Source organism: Mauremys mutica, chromosome 21 (assembly GCF_020497125.1).
Source record: "Mauremys mutica isolate MM-2020 ecotype Southern chromosome 21, ASM2049712v1, whole genome shotgun sequence".
Classification (NCBI taxonomy): Eukaryota; Metazoa; Chordata; order Testudines; family Geoemydidae; genus Mauremys; species Mauremys mutica.
This window is the reverse complement of record NC_059092.1, coordinates 23,819,225-23,840,394: the sequence shown is the minus strand read 5'-3', so window position 1 is coordinate 23,840,394 and position 21,170 is coordinate 23,819,225. Positions and strand designations below refer to the sequence as shown.

Genomic DNA, 21,170 nt, shown 5'->3' with positions numbered 1-21,170 from the left:
TATCTTGAAAGGGTTAGACAATGCCAAGGGCTATTGGAAGTTATTTCTCCTTTCCCAGTTGCTCATCCCAATTGATTTTGCTCATCTAACACTCATTGCATTGATCAATATTTTGCCATCTCCTTCATTCAAATGATTCAAATGTCTCAAGCAAAATAACCGGCCAGTGACAGATTCCGTTGTTCAGAGGTGCTAGAATTTCTTCCCCTTTGGGCAAGGCAACACTTAAATACATCACATAACTTTAAAGGCACCTGGCAGAGTGGGTTGGGTTTCAAAAACTCATTCTAATCCATTTAAGCAGGCTGCTAGGATGGTCATCCTCCTTGCAGCAATTCGCAAGGCGCAGTAGAAAGCCTCCTCAGAATTCTGCCTGAATGGAAGACATGCATAATCTATTTTAGGCCTAGGTTGTGTCTACACTACAGAGACTATCCTGGCATAGCTATGCTAGCGTAACCCTGTAGTGTAGGTGCAGCCTACACTGATGGAAGGAGTTTTTCCATAGGTGTAGGAACACCATCTCCCCAGATAACAACACATTCTTCTGTCAACACAGCTGCATCTACAATGGGAGATAGATCGGCACACCCAACTGACGTTGCTATGTCTACCTAACTTTTAAGTGAAGTCCAAGCATTGTACTACACACAAACTTGCACTGGTTTAATTAAAGCAGTGAAAACCTGTGTGGACATTCTTTTTTTGCTTTAAGAGTGACTTATTCCCAAAGAAGAGTGACTATGAAACCTTTTGCACTGGTTTATCACTTCTGTAATTAAATTGGTACAACTCTGCACGGACAAGCCCAGAATTTTTCACCAATTTGTAGAAACAGCACTTTGGCCAGGAAGGCTGGAGGGTGTGTGCAAAAGCTGCTGAGACTTGGGAACGATTAGCTGTCTTTAATGTAAGTGGGTACATATACATAGGTATATTAAGGATGGGGTTTTTTTATGTTTTAATAATACACCAGAGAAAGTGTTTTATTGTTACTAAAAAAAAAAATGGTCTAGTCTTTTAGGGCATGGGTTATCCATCTTTGATTTCATAGTGTGGACCAAATGTTAATGGAGAGCCTGGTCTCCTAGATACCTCTCCCTCCATCCACAACCAGACACCTTGTCCATTTCCACTAGCAATCAAATATCATCCCTGTGCATGTACAGCAATTATTTACATTTAAAAGTAAGAGTAGGAAAGTATTGAATGTATTAGTAGCCTTTAAAAAAGTGATTTAGCAGCTGGAGAGAAAGAGATAGCACCATGTGAGTGGCCAGCACTCCACAGACTACTACTAAGTGCTCCATAAACCACCAGCCAGAGCTTCATGGGTCGGTCATGGTCCATGGACCACAGATCACAAATTATCATTTTAGCACTTCACAAGCTTTGCAGATTGTGGATGCATCTTCATAGTGAGAGCCAGCAGGTCATTTTTGGTTGTTCAAGAGATACACAGAGACGTAATTTGCTCAGAAGCAGCTCAGTTTTGTGGAGTGTACTTTGTATGGTACCAGCCCTGTGAAGAAGGGCATGTTTGAGTCATCTTTGGACACAGAGACAGTATGTACACCAAGTTGTGCCAGAGAAGCCAGTGCCCAGGCTGTACTCAGACTTCATACACCAGTAGAGATTGGGCAGAGATGGAAAGAGCATTGTGTCACTTGCAGTACTTGTTTCACCCCTTTTGCTTAATGTTGTAGTTTGTTTTTTTCCCTTTGTTTTTTGTTTTTTACTCCTGGGGGTTTTGGGTTCCTTAAGCACAGCAAGGCAACTGACAGACACAAAGAACAGCAGTGGTGGCTAGGTGACAATGGATGTACAAGCCATTGAGAAGAGATGTTGGATATCCGTTCCAAGGCTGCAACCTGTTTAGAAAGAGCTACCACCATAACAATGCAGTGTTCTTGAGTCACAAGACACACTGTAGTCCAACAGCTGCAAAACTAAGCAGGGGTCAGTTATTTTATTGCCCTCATAGGTCATCTCCCAGCCTAGAGGACAAGTATTTGAAATTGGATAAACCTAGCTTGTATAGTGACGCAGCTAGCTGCTCCTCGGCCTTTAAGTTCTGCAGAAAGGGTCTCCCAAGCAGCAACCCCACATTTACCACAATGGCCTACACCCCCTCTTTTTTGGTGTAGAGACACATGCACACACACTATATAAACAAATCTGGATCCAGCATCTACACATTGAGAAGGAAGACAGCACCACTCAGAAATGGTGGCGCATTCAGCAGCTGTCTAAAGGAGAAATCGCTTTACTTTCTTTTAAACTTGCAATGTTTGTCTTTATTTTTGTTCTTTATATTTTCAAAGTGAAAAGAAATACTATTGAGTCATTTTCTTTCTTTTTTTTAAATATTTGTTCTATGTATTTACAAGCCTTAAAGTCATTCTAAAGGTTTTGAAAATATCACTAGTACTTTTTTCCCCCCAGGGTAGCACTTTGTTTTGAATGAGTTTTTCTTGGAGCACTCTGGTCCACAGCGGTTTTCTCAAATGCATTTCCTTCTGTTCCAAGGTTATGTATGTTTTTATTACTATTTTCTTTTTAATCTCTGAAGCAAGCTGAGAGGCAGGCAGAAAAATATGACAATTAAAAAAAAAAAATCTCTCCCTCATGTAGCTTACCCCAAACCCTGTTGAAAGTTTATCTACCATGCTTTGAAACAAAACTGAGGTGCAGCTGAAGGGGAGGGAAATTTATTTCTCTGCTTTTTTCTATCATACAATTTGTTTACAGAAACTGCAAATGTAAAAATTACACTGGCATTTGCAGTCCTTAAAATAATAAATTAAAGTTTTCAACTTTTTTTTGCTAAACAGATCTGTTTTTTAAAGTATGAGTCCTTGTTTAAAAAGAAAAGAAAAAATGAATAAAACAGAAAATATTTTCTATAAATAATACATGTATTTTGGTTTAGTGCTCCCGCCCTCAGGTTTGAAGTTTACTTTTTTTTTCCAAGTACCTTTTTCCTCCATGATCACCTTTATGTTCATCTATTTTTTTCCTCTCCCACTCGTGCATATGTGGGGGAAGGAGGGGGTTATGCGCGAGAATTGGCCTTGCTGCACTGTGATTGGCGAAGACGTAAAACTTCTTAAAAAAATACTTAAATTGTTTCTTTTTTTGTTTTGTTTTCTGTATTTTAAGTTTTAATTATCCTCTGATTCCTCTTCAGCCTCTCGTAGCCATGTGAAGAATGCTGTGACTGATTTCAGTGCTACTCCTTTCCCATTCTGCTCTCCTGGGTCCTTGCTGCTTTCCCATTTGTAGAAGGCATCCTCTGATATCACCTCCTCGTCATACAGGCAATCAAAAAACATCCGCAACAGATCTGCAGCAGGGAAACATTACATTAGTAATGTACAGTAGTTGGTAGACAAGGAAATACAGAAATGATTAGAGATATCGGTTTAAAACCTGAATAAAAGTGGCCTTTATTACAGTGAGAAGTGGAAAAGCAAGTAGCGGGAACTGCTGTTAATAGTGGTTGTGCCCTGATTATGCAGGCTGTGAATACACACTTGCTAAAGTAAAGTTTCCTCTGATGCTACAGAACATGCTGTTATATGCTAAACAGAGGGCTGGAAAGACAGCGGCATGTGCGTGTATACCAGCAAATGGCCATGGAACAGAATCTACAGTGGCCATTCTGAGCTACCTAGTTTCACTAGCTTAGAAATTATGACAGCATCTGTGTTACAGATATGGAGATTTCTTACAGTATCCTGGAAAAACCTTACTGAAGTAAGTTTAATAATCTTTGGAGTCCATTGCATTAAATGGAAAGGTTATCTATGATTGTGGGCCAGGATTGTAGGTAATCTTTCCACGGAGGAAATATGATGTGAACCCTGGGAAGTATTATGAACTTCAAACGACTGTACTGAACAATGTGCCAGACAAGAATGGATTTTGGGGACAAACAGGGTCAAGTGATTTGCTTGGGAGAATCTCTAGGGGGAGGTGAATGCAAATTCCCCACCCCGTTTATGCAAAAAGCCAGCCTTTAGAAGTTATGCCTTGAGGAGACCATTGTCTGCTGATTACCTGTTCCCAGAGTCTCAAGATCAAAGGCCCAAGCTGTATAAAGGAAAGACTGACCTATTCATGGGTGTTTTAGTTCTGAGCTAAGGCTGTCTATTATAAACATGGAATCACAGAAAAAAAACATGGTGGGTTTGAAGAACTGACTTCCACCAGAGTCCTGCTGGGAGCTGAGATGTGTTGGAGCCTGGTAGGCTTATTATCAGGCATGTAGGTTCTTTTATGGTTTTTAATAAGTTTTCTCTGTAATGCTTTAGTCTTAAGAATAAATGTATTTGCTTAGAAAGGGCTGTGTGGTAACTTGGGACTGCTGGCAATTAAGACTGTTCAAAGCCTTCAGGGAGAAAGCAAAGTGCAGACGTTGGCCTGTTTAGGCAGCCTGGCTTGCTGGGGATATCACAGTGTAGAGAGGGAACTGTACAGCCTGCAAAAACTCCTGTCAGGAGGGAGAGAAACCCGGGTCTCTAACCAAGAGAGGTGATGGCTGAAGACCCAAGAGCAGATGCCCTCCAGGGGTCATGCTGTGGGTGTAGTTGCCCTGAAATGTGAGTAAGTAGAGCAATTGCTACTGAATACAGAAGAGGATTTAAAATTTTTCTTTTTCCTCTCTCCACATTATGGGCATTTCCTTCTTGGCTGCTTATGGTGGCAGCCAATAGAGGAGCTCACCTTCAGCCAGGAGGGTAGGGAAGAGTATTGGTCTAAAGCCATGCACTGTATAATTGGATGCTATAATAGTAGTTTGCCTTCAGCCCCCTGGCACCCATCTAACCAGTCTGTTCTCCGTTCAGGAAGAGCACAATCTACCAGACTCTATCTGAGACCCAAATCTAATTCTCCACCTGGATCTTTCCCTTCAATGCCAAATAGTCATTTTTCAAATCCCAAACACAAAAAAACACTTACTAGGAGGCTGATCAAGTTTTACTATTGATGCTTGTAGTGCATAAAGTGCTTGTAGTTCCTTCTCTGTATCTGAGTCTAGGTACTTGAGTAAGATCGGCACTCTCTGCTTGATAACAGCAGTGTCCACACGGAAACTAGAAGAATCCGCTGGCGAGAAAAGAAGAATCAGGGTTACTTTTGGTGGGTCTGAGGCCAGGGGCAGGTTTTTCATCATATTTATTTATTCAAATAGAAACGACAAACTCAGGTTAGTCAGAAATGGGAAGAGAACTGAAAAAGACGGTTACTCACCGTAGTAACTGTTGTTCTTTGAGATGTGTTGCTCCTATCCATTCCAGTTAGGTGTGCGCGCCGCGCGTGCACGGCTCTCCGGAACATTTTTACCCTAGCAACTCCGGCGGGCCGGCTGGGCGCCCCCTGGAGTGGCACCGCTATAGCGCAGGATATATACCCCAGCCGGCCCGTCCGCTCCTCAGTTCCTTCTTGCCGGCTACTCCGACAGTGGGGAAGGAGGGCGGGTCTGGAATGGATAGGAGCAACACATCTCGAAGAACAACAGTTACTACGGTGAGTAACCGTCTTTTCTTCTTCGAGTGATTGCTCCTATGCATTCCAGTTAGGTGATTCCCAAGCCTTACGTAGGCGGTGGGGTCGGAGTTAGATGTTGCAGAACGCAACCGCTAAGCCAGAGGCTGCAACAGCTCTGGACTCCCGGACCAATGAGGCAAAGGTGTGGACCGAGGACCAGGTAGGTGTACAACACATCCCCCGAAAGGGAATGCGAGCCAGGGAGGCAGCTGAGAAGCGTGAGCCCTAGCGGAATGTGCAGCAAGGTGGCTCTATGGCACATGGGCCGAAACACAGGAGGTGCGGATGCACAACGTCACTGAAGATGAAATCCTCTAGGAGGAGACAGGTATGCCCTTCGTCCGGTATGCCGGTACGATGAAGGTTTTGGGGGCGTTACGAGAGGGCTCAGTCCGCTAGATATAGATTGCGGACGCCCTTCGGATGTCGAAGGAGGGCAACCGTTGCTCTCCTTGCACAGAGAGTGGCTTCGGAAAGAAGACCGGAAGGAAGATATCCTGGTGGATATAAAAGGCCGACACCTCCTTGGGGAGGCAGGTCGGACGTGGTAATAACTGCCCTTGTCCTTGAGGAACACAGTATCCCTTGGGCCTATTGTGAGAGTCTGAAGCTCGGAGACTCGCGTGGCCGCAGGAAAGACTACAGGAAACTGCCTTGCAGGACAGTTATATCAATGAGCATGTTGACATTGGCTCGAATAGGGCAGTCATAAAACTGGGTAGAACCAGATTGAAGAGCCAGGTTTATGGCGGAGCCCCACTGGGGGGGGTGTATAAACGCTCCAAGCCCTGAGGAACCAGATGGAACGGAGCGGGATCTCGGCGGGAGAAACGTTGCGCGTTTCGGAGCAGCATGAGAAACGCTTCCACTCGGCCAGATACTTTAACCGAATGGACGAATTTTCTACCACCCCAGAGAATCCCGTAGAACCGAGGCCGAACAACGTAACTCGGATCGGTTTAGCCACGCAGGAGTCCTGCTGTGAGGTGCAGGGATTACAAGACCGGGTGGTGAAGGTTGTCGTGATTCCGCGTCATGGGGTCTGTGCCAAGAGGGTTGCTACCGACAGGTGTAGCAACATGGTGTGCCAGTGCTGCCCAGGTTACACTGGAGCGAACCCGATCAGGGGCGCTCTGTCCCTGCGGAGTTTGAGCAGGACCTTGTGAACCAGCGGGGACAGTGGACAGCGTACGGCAGATGGCTGATCCATGGCCTCAGGAAAATCCTCCAAGACCGAGCCTGGGGAGAGGCCTTGGAACGAGGAGAATTTCTCTCCCTCTTTCCGTTCTCGCGAAAGCGAGGAGGGCTATGCGGGGGAAGACCCACTTCTGGAAAACGGAATAGATAAAGACGGGAGGAAACCACCACTTGTGAGACAGGAAGGATCTGCTGAGACGATCCGCCAGCTGAATCGCCTGGTACACAAGGCAGACTGCTCTCAGCTCTCGGACATCGAAGTGTAAGGCCAGCTCTTGCGCTGACCGAAGGCCGTGAGTGCGAAACTACACCAGGTGCGCACCCAGCCGAGAGATGGGCTGTCTGTCATGAGGGACCCCGAGGGGTGAATGAAACAGCATCCCTGGATACACCAGGGAGGACGCTGACTCCCGGTCGAGGGAGCCTAGGCTGCTCGGGGGGAACGAGACGACCACAAGTATGCCATCTCTGCCCGGGTGGCATACCCAGGTGAGCCACGATTGAAGTGAGCAGAGGCGAAGCCTGGCATGTTTGGCTGCAAACGTACAGACAGCCATGTGACTCAGGAAACCTAGGCAAGTGCGAGCCCAAGTGGGCGGGAAGGTCCGTAGACCTTGTACAATTGTTACCCTCGCCTGAAACCAAGGCTGAGGTAAGCAGGCTCTGGCGAGTGTGGAGTCCAGGACGGCCCCAATGAATTCCCTTCCCTGTGTGGGAATCAGAATGGATTTTACTACTGATCATCAGGCCTAGACACAGGAATAGGTTCGTGTCGATGCCCACATGACTGGTAACTTGGGCCCGGTGGTTCTTCGAATGAGCCACTCGTCTAGATACGGAGAACGTGTATCCGACGGTGGCGAAGAAAGGCGGCGACTACAGCCATGCACTTTGAATACCCCTGGGCTGTATAGAGACCAACCGGGAGGGCCGTATACTGGGAATAACGATGGTAGGCCCCAAACCGAGGGTACCTTCTGTGTGGAAGAGAAATGGCGACGTGAAAACACGCGCCCTTCATATCGAGGGATCCCAGGGTGGGATCCCAGGATGGGATGACGGTCGCCCTGGGTACCATGCGGAACTCATCTGCATCGTGACTTGTTGAGTTCCCGCAGGCCTAGGATAGGTCTGAGACCTCCCTTCGCCTAGGGGATTAGGTATCGCCCTTAGGTACCTCCTGTATAGCTCTGATGAAGAGGAGCGTCCGCACCTCTTACCAGAGGAATCGCTCGTGAGAGGGGTCCTTAGGAGGGGCGAGGATGGGTAGGCTTTTGCCGCATTGGTGGTCAGATGGACCCTAATTTCGGCTCCTTTGGGGTGCGGATTGATGGCCACGACCGTGTAAGCCACGCCCGCTGGCCAAGTCCTGACTTTGTCAAGGCGCAGGGTAAGAGCGGAGGCTGGGGACGGAAACGTCGGCGCTGAATCACCGGCGTGTGCATGCCGAGAGAGAGAGAGCAAAGTGACCCTGCTGCCCGTTAGGTTCTGCAGCCTAGGGCCAGTGTTGTCAGAGAACAGGCCTGTGCCACTGAAGGGCAAGATCTGTATAGCGTGCCGCAGCTGCGAGGGAAGGCTCGATAACTGGAGTCCTGAAACGCGCCGCGTGGCAACACCCGAGGCCAGAGTCATGGCAGCGGAGTCAGCTGCGTCCAACGAGGCCTGGAGGGAAGCTCTCTCCAGCTCCGTCCTTTGCTGCAGGAGGGCATCAAACTCTTGACGGGAGTTCCGAAGAACCGACTCTGTAAATTTGCCCACCGCCACCCACAGTAGCGGATAAGCAGGGCTTGCTAGTTCGCTACAGGAAGTTGCAGGGCCCCCTCCGGGTACATCTTATGGCCCAGTAAGACCACACGCCCAGCCTCTTTGGATTTAGGGGCTGGTCGCATTTCGATTAGAGGAGGGCCGGAGGGGTATGTTCCTGCCCCCGCCTCATCTGGGGAGGAGGAAGAAGAAAGGCCCGGGACAAGCGGGTCCTGTGTGGGCTCGAGCTCCTGGACGACCTCCTGATCCGGTGGGATCTGGGAGCCCGGTGCCGAACCGGGGGTTGCTCTGTACCGGTCGGACGGGGACGACTAATTGTCACCTCTGGCACCCAGAGCTCGGAGGGAACGGAGCGAGATGGGATCACCGGTACGCCTCTGGCGTGGTAGTACACCCACGGCGTCCAGAATGACCACTGATAGGTCTCCTGGAAGACTCTGGAGGGCACATCGGAAAACAGAGTGCTACGCATATGAAGTGTCCGCACGGGACGACACTGATGCGTGGCTGGATGGCCCTGGAGGAGCTGAAAGCTCTTGGTAGAGTCTCTGTCTGTAACTGACGTCGCTCGATGCGGCACCGGGGATCGGTGCCGGGGGTTGAGGCAGCGTAGATGCTGTCGTTGCAATCAGCCCCCTCGCCGTGGACACTGTCTCCGGCGTGGAGGGAATAGTGAGCTCGACCATAGCTGGCACCCCGGATGCAGCTTCATAGTGAGCTCGACCACGGTCTGTACCGGGGAGTGTTCCAGCACCGGACTCGACGGCTTTTGCCTGGCCGGAGTTAATGGTGCGGGCATTGTCGGTGCCGCGGTAGACATCGGTGCCGGGCGATCCGACGGAGCATAGCGCTGGGCTGCGGAGCAGGCGGCTCGGACGCAGCTTCAGGGCGAGCTCGACCACGGTCCGTACCGGGGAGCTTTCCGGCACCGGACTCGACAGCTCTTGCCTGGCTGGAGTTAATGGTGCGGACATTGACGGTGCCGCGGCAGACATCGGTGCCGGGCGGTCCCACTGAACATAGCTCTCGGCTGCGGAGAAGGCGGCTCGGACGCAGCTTCCTAGCGAGCTCGACCACGGTCCGTACCGGGGAGCTTACCAGCACCGGACTCGAAGGCTCTTGCCTGGCCGGAGCTAACGGTGTGGATACTGTCGGTGCCGTGGCAGACATCGGTGCCGGGCGATCCGACTGAACATCGCGCTCGACTGTGGAGCAGGCGGCTCGGACGCAGCTTCCGGGCGAGCTCGACCACGGTGCGTACCGGGGAGCTTTCCGGCACCTGACTCGACGGCTCTTGCCTGGCCGGAGTTAACGGTGCGGATATTTTCGGTGCCGGGCGATCCGACGGAGCATAGCGCTGGGCTGCGGAGCAGGCGGCTCGGACGCAGCTTCATAGCGAGCTCGACCACGGTCCATACCGGGGAGCTTTCCAGCACCGGACTCGACGGCTCTTGCCTGGCCGGAGTGAAAGGTGCGGATATTGTTGGTGCCGCGGCAGACATCGGTGCCGGGCGATCCGACTGAGCATAGCGCTCGGCTGCGGAGCAGGCGGCTCGGACGCAGCTTCCGGGCGAGCTCGACCACGGTGCGTACCGGGGAGCTTTCCAGCACCGGACTCGACGGCTCTTGCCTGGCCGGAGTAACTCTTCATCCTCCAGGAGAGAGGTCCATGCCGAGGGTACGTCGGAGTCAGCGACGGTGGTGCCAGGAGCCTTGGCGGCACCGGCGGTCCGGTGCCGAGGGAGCGCGCCGTGAAAACTAACTAGCGCTCGGCGCCGAGAGCGGAGGAGCAAAAGCTGCCTCCCTCAGGAGCTGTTTAAAACGAAAGCCCCGCTCCCCTTTGTTCACGGATTAAGGGCCTCACAAATGCGGCACTTATCTGTGAGGTAAGATCCCTCGAGGCACTTAGGAGAAGATCTCTTGTCGGCAGCGGCTTGTGGCCGGCCGAGCATTAGAAAACCCTGTGGACCGGACATTGGACCCGGCCCCGGGTGAGGGGAAGGGGATAAACCCCAAGCCCTGTAAAATAAATACACTATAGTGACTATACTATTCTACAAACAAACAGAGTTAACTACAACTATAAACAGAACGAGAGAAAACTACGAGTAGCTAGGGAAGTGGAGGTCAGCTGAGCTGTGCTCCACTGTTCCAACGGCCGTCACGGAAAGAAGGAACTGAGGAGCGGACGGGCCGGCTGGGGTATATATCCAGCGCCATAGCGGCGCCACTCCAGGGGGCGCCCAGCCGGCCCGCCGGAGTTGCTAGGGTAAAAATGTTCCGGAGAGCCGTGCACGCACGGCGCGCACACCTAACTGGAATGCATAGGAGCAATCACTCGAAGAAGAACAGATGGGACATAAAAGAGTATGGGCTATTTCTATGATAGGAACATATCTGTTTCTCAGTGCTTCTCACTCCCCAAGTACAATGAATACTTTCAGAGACTCTGGACCACATTTTCAGCCAGGCCTCTCTACCCAGCCTTCATGTATGCATGTGCAAAATTGTACTCACATTACACTGGCTATTTCTATAATAGGAAGAGAAAGTTACTCACCTTGTGCAGTAACAATGGTTCTTCGAGATGCGTCCCCCCATGGATAGATGTATTTGTATCCCAGCACCTCTAATCAGACATTTTAGGTAGCAGTGTCTGTTCAGCTTGCACATGCGCTCTCCCCCCTCATGGTCTGCCTCGAAGCTATCTAGCACTGTGTGAAGGAACCCCGCTCAGTTTCTTCTCTACCGCAGAGCCCCTTATAGAGAACTGCGAAGTAGTGGAGACAAGGACGGGTTGTGGAGCACCCATAGGAACACACACCTTGAAGAACCATCGTGTTACTGCACAAGGTGAGTAACTTCCTCTTCTTATTCAAGTAGTGTCCCTCTGGGTGCTCCACTGCAGATGACAGGTTTCAGAGCGGTAGCTGTGTTAGTCTGTAGCAGCAAAAACAACAAGGAGTCCTTGTGGCACCTTAGAGACTAACAAATTTATTTAGGCATAAGCTTTCATGGGCTGGAACCCACTTCATCAGATGCATGGAGTGGAAAATACAGGTGAAGGTATAAATACATGAAAAGATGGGAGTTGCCTCACCAAGTGTGAGGTCAATTTAACGAGACAATTCAATTAACAGTAGGATACCAAGGGAGGAAAAATAACTTCTGTAGTGGTAATGAGAATGCAAATGACTTCACAGTAGTATTCTCCATGGAGGGCTGGGGCTTCAAAGTAGACTCTGTTACTACAGAGAGTACTGTGGAGCTGAAGATGGCATCGAAGGCTGAATCTCCAGTGATCATGTAACGTTCTGTGAAAGTGTGGACAGAAGCCCAAAGTGCTGCTCTGCAGATTTCTGCAATAGGGACATCATTAAAAATTTTGACCAAGTTAGAAACTGACCTTGTGGAGTGCGTACAAACTCCAGATGGAGGCAACAGGCTGCACCCTTGATAACAGTGATTAATGCAACCAGAGACCCATTTGGATAGTCTTTAAACCGATAGCACGGAGCCATTGAATCTTTCCATGAGTGAAAGGAAGAGTTTAGAGGACTTCCTGAAGTCCTTAGTCTTGTCCAGGTAGAATGCTTCTAACATTTTGCATATGCAGAATTGTCTCCCTGTTATCACAATGTGGTTTTGGGAAAAAAAGGAAGATGGATCTGTTGATTCATATGGAAAGTGAAGATAACTTTAGGGAGAAAAGTGGGAGGCAGCCTCAGAATTACTTTGTCTTTAAGAAAGACCATGTACGGTGGGTGTGCCATCAGGGCTGCTATTTCTCCTATGTGCCTAGCTGAGGTGATGGCAATTAGAAATGCTGTCTTCTTGGACAGGTGAAAGAGACACCAAGTTGCCATGGGCTCAAAAGGAGGTCTAGTCAAAGCCCTGAGAACTAGGTTAAGATCCCAAGCTGGAGCAGGTGGTCTCACATGTGGGAAGAGATTCCCAATGCCCTTAAGGCAGTGTTTCTCAAACTTTTGTACTGGTGACCCTTTTAACATAGCAAGCCTCTGAGTGCGACCCCCCGCTTATAAATTAAAAACACTTTTCAATGTATTTAACACTATTATAAATGCTGGAGGCAAAGCGGGGTTTGGGGTGGAGGCTGACAGCTCACGACCCCGCATGTAATAAACTTGTGACCCCCCTGAGGGGTCCCGACCTCCAGTTTGAGAACCCCTGCCTTAAGGAATCTCAGTGAGCGAACACTGAGTATCCATCTACCTGATGGTGGAAAGCAGTTATGGCCACGAGATGTACTTTAAGGGAACCAGACTTGTGTTGGCCAGAAGGGGGCAATCAGAATAACTCTCGCTTTGTCTCGTTGAATTTTCAACAGGATCTTGGCTAGAAGAGGAAATGGGAAAAGGCATACAAGAGGTCCCTGTCCCTTGGGAGGATGTGGGCATCTCCCAATGAATGTTTCCTCAGGCCTGCCCTGGAGCAGTAAAGAGGACATTTCTTGTTCCAGTAAGTAGTGACGAGATCTGTAGTTAGGATTCCCCAAAGGGCTAATAGGTCTCGATGCACCTCTGAGTTCAGTTCCCATTCGTGGTCGTGAGAAAAGTTTTGACTGAGACTGTCGTCTGTCACATTCTGTATCCCTGGTAAATAGATGGCTGAGACAAGCATGTTGTGACCGATGCGCCAATTCCAGTTTGAGTGCTTCTGTGCAGAGGGAAGGAGATCTGGCATCCGCCTGGCGATTTACGTAAAACATACAGGTCATATTGTCTGTCATGACTTTTGTGTGTGTGTTCTTGATGAAAGGGAGAAAGTGTGCACAGATGTTCCTGACAGCCTCTAGCTACAAAAGATGGATATGGAGGGTTGCTTCTGTGGAAGCCCACTTGCCCTGAACCTTGTGGTCATGTAGATGAGCTCCCCGGCTTAATAGGGAGTCAGAGGTGGTTGCACGAATGGCATGCCTACTCGGACACAGGATGGATCTTTCCACCAGTCTATAAGTGCTTTACTGCAGAGGGCAGTGATAGCAGTTTCGTTAGTCTGTCCCTGGTCGGGGAATACACAGAACTGAGCCATATCTGAAGACATCTCATGAACATCTTGGCATTTGGGGTGACGAAGATGCATGCTGCCATATGACCAAGCAGCTGTAGGCAGTTCCTGGCCAATGTTTGGGGGCTGGCCTGAACTGTCTCTCTGAGACTTGTGAGGGTGCTGAGGCTGGGTAGCAAGAGGAACGCTCTTGCTTGTACTGTGTAGAGGTTGGCGCCAATAAACTCGTCACTGTACCAGGGACAGTGTTGATTTCTGTAAGCTGAGCTGCAGGCCCAGCTGTGCAATGTGCACATGGTCATCTGGGTGGCTTGTATGGTGTCCTTGAACAAGGGAGCCCTGAGGAGGCAGTCGTCTAAGTATGGGTAGACAATGTCCAACGTTTGTAGATATGCTGCTATGATGGAGAGAACCTTGGAGAATACTGTGGGTGTGGACAAGAGGCCGAATGGGAGCATCTTGTACTGATAATGGTCCTGCCCAATGGTAAATCATAGGAATCTCCTGTGTGACGGTCGTATCAAGATGTGGAAGTAGGCATCTTGTAGGTTGAGGGCTGAAAACCAACCTCCTTTAGAGCTGGAATAATGGCTGCTAGCATGACCATTTTGAACTTCTGCGCCTTCACACATTTATTTAATGCCCTTAGATCTAGAATGGGTCTCTAATCTCCCTTCACCTTGGGGATCAGGAAATAATGGGATTAAAATCCCTTGCCCCTGAGTTGTGCCAGGACTGGTTCTATGGCCCCCAGGCGTAACAAATGATCTATTTCCTGATGAAGTAAGTTCTCATGAGAAGGGTCCTTGAAGAGGGACAGGGAAGAAGAGACAGAATGGGGAGAGACTTGAATGGCATAAACCTTTTAAATAATCTCCTAGATCCATCTGTCAGAGATGATAGTCTCCCAACTGCTGTGAAAGGAGTAGGCAATTTCTGAAGGGGCATGACGTGTGTAGCAGCAGCTAATGTTGCAAGGTTTAATTGTTCGGGTCCTCTACCAACCCATCAAAAGTGCTCAGAAGAGGCAGTCTAAGAGGTTGCAGATTGGGTGCTGACTGCTTCCACTTTTGAACCCTGGGCCTCTTATGCTGCAGCTCATAACAGCACTGAGACGGTGGGTATCGAGGAGGTCATGACCTGTGCTGTGGCTAAGAGCTATATCTTCTCTTCTGTCCTACAGTGTAGATTCCCACAAGCATAATGTGGGAGATCAGCTGATTTTCACTGGCACTCACACTGCCTGGGTCCTGGCCACCAGTCCGAGGGGCTCTGCATTTTAATTTAATTTTAAATGAAGCTTCTTAAACATTTAAAAAGCCTTATTTACTTTACATACAACAATAGTTTAGTTATATATTATAGACTTATAGAAAGAGATCTTCTAAGAATGTTAAAATGTATTACTGGCACGCGAAACCTTAAAGTAGAGTGAATAAATGAAGATTCGGCACACTACTTCTGAAATGTTACCGATCCCTGGTGTAGATGTTTGAGTATTCAAGTTCATGTGCATACACGAAGGCTGGATAGATGCCTCACTGAAAATGTGGTCCAGAGTTTTTAAAAGTGTTCATTGTACTTGGGGAGTGGGAAGCATTGAGAAGCAGATTATATGTTCTTTGAGTAGTGGCCTACCCCTGATCTACACACAAAGAGAGGCTGAAAATTTTCTTTTTTTCCTCAGATTGGAAATAATTACAAGGACGTTTTTCTTTCAAAAGACAAACAGGAATAGAACACTAAATCACAAATAAGAAAATCAAAGTATATCAAAGCCTGCTAGAAGTCCAGAAAAATGTACACCCCCACAGGAAGAGTTAGCTGTAGAAAAATATTCAGCAGCTTTTAGCCAGCATATAAACCAAAGAGCATGATAGAGAAAATCTGAGCAAAAATATATAAACCTAGATAGAGATGATAGAAAACAAAACCAGAACAAGACATTACTGATATTCACAGAGCAAGGATTATCAGGAAACCCCTAAACATGAATGATAAAATCCTGCAGCATCTAGACTTTAACAGTAGGTGGTATCAAGAAGACTATACTCTCAGAGAAAAAAGAACTCTCCCTGGATTTTGTCCTCTCTGAAATCCATGCAACAGTGAGATGAAATTCAATTACACCCATCCCAAGAGCAAACACTTGAAAGAAAGAATGACACCTGTAAAATAGTAATTGCCTTGTTAGCACATTCTCATGATTCCTGTTATCTTAGAGGAAAATAACAGTAGCATTTAAGCCACATAAATTTACTTTTCTCTGGTATCAAACTTTGAAAGTGAAATGCTGCAAAGATTTTAAATCCAATATTGTATTTAGAGTACCAGAAAAAAACAGAACCTGTTTCAGAATAGCATCTAGTGGATTTTCATCTACATCGGAAAATCAATAATCAGGCATAATTCGACAGAGGTGGAAGTCCCCGCTCAAGGGGGACCCAGATGCTGCAGATAAAGACTTGAGGGGCACTGGCAGACCTATGTTTGGGAAGGGGCAGCTGGCACACCTCTCCTGCACTATGACTGGCTCTTGACAGTGGTATCAGTACTTCACTTTCTTCAGCACTAAAACTGTACAAAAAATATTGATGCACAATTTGTATGAAAGGTTAGCCAGCCTCAAACAGAAAAATAAGTGATTAAAACCCAAGTAATCTGTAAATTCATTACTTTCATATTTGATTGTTTTGTAAAGCCTTATCTTGAAAGTTACTCACCTATAATGGCTGCTTTACAAACTGCTGTCATTAAAGCTCTAAGGAATGTAGGTGAACTCATCTGGCCTTCATCTAGATTAGCCTGAAATCAAGGGTAAATGGACCAGTTAAAAGCACTCTAATGTACAACAGAAACTGTTTCCAAAATCCACTACTGAATTTGGCACTAAGTGAAAGCTGCTGCAGTAGGAATCCAATTAATCCCTTGTGTGAAAATTCATCTTCCCCATTAAACTTCTTGAAAATAGCTCAGCTGTGTTAATGTTTGCCAATATATCTCCTGTAATCAACACTACAATCTATTTAACTACACACGTTCACTATTCATTTAGCTAGAGAAACATTCTGAAATAATACTTGGCATTTATACATTTTACATTTCCAAAATGATAGACAATTTTTAATTAGTCACACTACACAATACCCCTGTAAGGTGAGTCTTATCCTCATCATACAGATTGGAAACTGACAGAGTGGTTAAATGACTTGCCCAAATCTTCAAGAGAACTGCTGGCAAAGCCAGGACCAGAACCAGAACTGAGATGTTACCAGACTTTCAGTCTTGTGATCTCTCCTCCGGACCATGCTGACTCTACAGCAGTAGAAAAATGACCTGTTTCTGATAAACTGTGTTAACAACAGAGAGATGAAATGGTGCTGACCTACATTTAGTTGCAAGCATACATCAAGATAAGAACAGCCATACTGGGTCAGACCAATGGTTATCCTGTCTCTGACAGTGGCCAGTGCCAGATGAGGGAATGAACTGAACAAGGCAAATTTGAGTGATCCAGTCCTAACTTCTGGTAGTTGGAGGTTTAGGGACACCCAGAGCATGGGGTTGCATTCCCTGATCATCTCAGTTAATAGCCATTTATGGACCAATCCTCCATGAACTTATCTAATTCTTTTTTGAACCCAGGTATACTTTTGCCTTCACAATATCCCATGGCAATCAGTCCAACATGTTGACATTGCATTGTGAGAAGAACTTCTTTTTATTTGTTTTAAACCTGCTATTAATTTAACTGAATAAAAATCAGTTACTAACCTGTAACTGTTGTTCTTCGAGATGTGTTGCTCATGTCCATTCAATGTAGGTGTGTGCTCGCCCCAAGCACTGCCGCTGGAAAGTTTTCCCCTCAGTAGTATCTGTTGGGTCAGTTCTGGTGTCCCCTGGAGTCGTACCCTCATAGCGCCAGATACAGGGCCCTGCCACCCCCTCTGTTTCTCCTTGCCGGCTATCTCCAACAGAGGGGTGGGGGTGAGAGTTAGGGCCATCCTTAGGCATATGCAGCATACGCAGCTGCATAGGGCACCTGAAAATTTGGGGCACCACCAGGTTCATAGGCACCGACTTCTCATCGTGCTGGGGGGTGCTCGACCTCCCGCCTCCACTCCAGCCCTGGAGCACCCACCCATGGAGTCCACACCTATGACCGAGACAGCAGGTAAGAGCAGGTCAGCTCCCGCACACCCAGTGCGCGCTGCAGTCTCCTTACTAAGCAGAAGGTAGAGGCCATATTCACAGAGCTGAATGCATTGGCGTAGGGACACCAGTTGTACCAGCATAGGGGCACCAGTTTAAGAATACTGTGTAGGGCCCCATAAATCCTAAGGACGGCCCTGGTGAGAGTGGGGGTTTGGAATGGACATGAACACCACATTATGGAAGGTTAGCATTTTTTTTCTTCTTTGAGTGCTTGCTCATGTCCATTCCAATGCAGGTGACTCCCAAGCAGGTACAGGAGGAGGGTTCGGAGTTTATTGACAAGCAGATTGTAGCACTGCTCTGCCAAATCCAGCATTGTCTCTGCCCTGATGAGTTATCGCACAGTGTGATGCAAAAGTGTGGACCAAAGAGTATGTTCCTGCTCTACAGATGTCCTGGATTGGGAGCTCTGCCAGGAATGCAGCTGAAGATGCTCGTGTCCTTGTGGAGTGTGCCATCAGGGATGGAGCAGTGATCTTCGCTAAGTCATAGCATGTGCAGATACAAGAAGTGATCCACGATGAAATTCTCTGGGCTGAGACCAGAAGTCCTTTCATCTTGTCTGCCACCACCAAAAAGAGCTGTGTAGTTTTCTGAAACGATTTAGTCCTTCTATGTAGAAAGCAAGCGCATATCTGACATTTAGTGAGTGAAATCTCTGCTCCTGGCTATTGGCATGTGAAAATATAGGCAGAATTTCAGTCTCTTATCCCTGTCCTTCTGAGTGCAGAAGACTAGAAGAATATGTCCAGGTTACTATGGAATTGTGAAACAACCTTCAGGAGGAAGGCTGGGTCAGGGCGCAGCTGGACCTCGTCCTTGAAGAATACCATGTAAGGAGGTTCTGAAGTAAGAACCCTAATCTCCAACACCTTTCTCTAGCCGTAGTAATGGCCACCAGAAAGGCCACCTTCCAAGACAAGTAGAAGAGAGAACATGTTGCCAGTGGCTTGAATGGGGGACCCATAAGCCTCAACAATACCAGGTTGAGATCCCAGGGTGGGATTGGTTGTAGCACTTGGGGGTACAGTCTGTACAGGCCTTTGAGGAAATTACTTCAGATCAAGTTTGCAAAGATGGACCAGCCATTTACCCACGAGTGAAATGCCCAAAGTGCAGCCAGGTGGACTCTTATCAATGACACCGATAGCCCTGGCTGCTTCAGGTGTAGTAAGTAATCCAGAATGAATGGCACTGATGACTGCATGGGTAAAACACCTTTCTGTGCTGACCAGACAGAGAACCTTTTCCTCTTTGCCAGGTATGTAGCTCTAGTGGATGGTTTCCTGATCCCTAAAAGGACCTCTCAAACCAGGGGTTCAGCCATGGAGCTTCCAGGCCATGAGATGAAGGAACTCGAGGTTTGGATGATGTAGATGGCTGTGGTCCTGGAAGATCAGATCTGGAAATGGAGGCAAGCTGATGGGTGTTTCCACCAAGAGGTCCAGAAGGCTGGTAAACCACTGGTGACGTGGCCAGGCTGGGGTTGTCAGGATCAGGCTTGTTCCTTCCTTTCTGACTTTCAGCAGGACCTTGTGTATGAGCGGAATGGGAGAAAATGCATAAAAGAGATGGTCCTTCCAAGGAAGAAGAAACATGTCTGTGAGTGAGCCCGGGCTGTGATTCAGGAAGGAGCAGGAACTGCAGACATTTCCTGTTGTGTCTCGTCACAAACAAGTCTATCTGGGGATCTCCCTGCCTCTGAAGAATGTCCTTCACAATGTCTGGGTGAATGAACCACTCATAATTGGAGAAGGATCTGCTGAGACGATCCACTAACTTGTTCTGTGTGCGGAAGGTAGGAGGCTTTGCGTGGACTGAATGGGTTACAGAGAATTCCCACAGGCAAAGGGCTTCCTGGCATAGGTGAGAGGAGCACGCTCGACCCTGTTTGTTTATGTAGAACATCACTATTGTGTTGTCTGTAAGTACCAACATGCATTTGCCTTCCAGGTGGGGCTGGAAGGTTTGGCAGGCAAGGCACATTGCTCTGAGTTCCCCCGTGTTGATGTGTAGCCAGAGCTCTACCTGGGACCAGAGGCCCTGGGTTCTGAGTACCCCTAGCTGAGCCCCCCAACCCAGCACAGATGCATCAGTAACAAGAGACATTGACAGATGTGGTCTTGAAACTGAGACACCTACAACTACTGTCCTTGGGTCCAACCACCAAAGGAGAGTGGTGATTAACAAAGGGGGAAGTGTGAGAACCATGTCCAAGCAATTTTGGCCTGGCTGGTACACTGACGCTAGCCAAGTCTGGAGAGGTCTAGGTCGTAATCTTGTATGCTGCACCACTTAAGTGCATGAGGCCATGTGCCCCAGGAGTTTTACGCAGTTTCTTGCTATGGTGGATGGGGTGGTTTCTAAGGCTCTCTATGATCATGCCTAGTGCCTGGAACCTGGTATCCAGAAGGCTCTGGCCTGGACTGAGTTGAGGACCATCCCTATAAATTCTATTCTTTGAACTGGTGAGAGGGTCAATTTCTGCATGTTTATCAACAGGCCTATCTTCTTGAAGGTTGACAGTATTATCCAAACATTTGCCTCCACCTGGGCCTTGGTCCGACCTTTGATTAGCCAGTCATCGAGGTACAGGTAAACCTGAGTATTTTGCTTCCTCAAGAAGGCTGCAATGCCTGCCATGAACTTCGTGAATACCCGAAGGGCTGCTGACAGGCCAAAAGGGAGCACAGTAAACTGGTAGTGTACCCGATTCACAATGAATTAGAGGAAATCTTCTGTGACCTTGAAAGATTGAAATGTGGAAATAAGCGTCCTTTAAGTCGAGGGTGGCATACCAGTCCTCTAGATCCAGAGAAGGGATAATGGAGGCCAAGGAGACCTTGCAGAACTTCAGCTTCTTTATAAATCTATTGAGGTTTCACAGATCTAGGATGGGTCTGAGACTGCCGTTGGCCTTCGGGATTAGGAAATAGCAGGAGTAGAACCCCCTGACCCTTAGCTCTGGAGGAACCTCCTCTACTTCTCCCACCTCCAACAGCATCCACACTTCCTAGGCTAGAAGTTGCTTGTGAGAAGGGTCCCTGAAGAGGGACATGGAGGGAGGGTGGGAAGGAGAGGAACAACTGAAGTGAATGATGTATTTCAGTCTTATTGTGTGTAGCACCCAGCAATCTAAGCTAATGTGGGCCCTTGCCTGATACAAGTGGGATAACTGATCCTCAAAAATTGGGGAAGATGGATCCATACAGTGTCCTGGTACGCCATCCTCAAGTGTGACCTCAAAAGACCTGCTTAGACACCAATGATTGTTTGGTGGGGCCGGGCACGTGGGCAGACGAGGACTGGGGAGGAGGCCTCCTCTTATAGCTTCTATCCCGACTCTTATTGTAGTACTGCCTAGACTAAGGTGGGTAGAAACATGGCAATGGTTGGGACTAAAAATGCTTCCT

The 21,170-nt window shown here is 48.0% G+C and overlaps 1 protein-coding gene across 14 annotated transcripts in view; it reads right to left on the bottom strand.

Moving 5' to 3' along the window:
• Positions 1–2,262: 2,262 nt before the first annotated feature.
• Positions 2,263–21,170, bottom strand: part of EIF4G3 (eukaryotic translation initiation factor 4 gamma 3) — a 502,573-nt gene continuing 483,665 nt past the window's right edge. For 13 of the 14 annotated variants that reach the window (XM_044996525.1, XM_044996530.1, XM_044996527.1 and 10 more), the window contains 3 exons: positions 16,266–16,347; positions 4,966–5,112; positions 2,263–3,346 (listed from right to left, as the gene is read on the bottom strand). In XM_044996525.1, coding sequence (XP_044852460.1) covers positions 3,165–3,346; positions 4,966–5,112; positions 16,266–16,347 — 411 coding nt within the window. In that variant the 3' untranslated portion in view covers positions 2,263–3,164. The remainder of the gene's footprint in view (positions 3,347–4,965; positions 5,113–16,265; positions 16,348–21,170) is intronic. The other variant, XM_044996535.1, reaches the window with a different exon arrangement.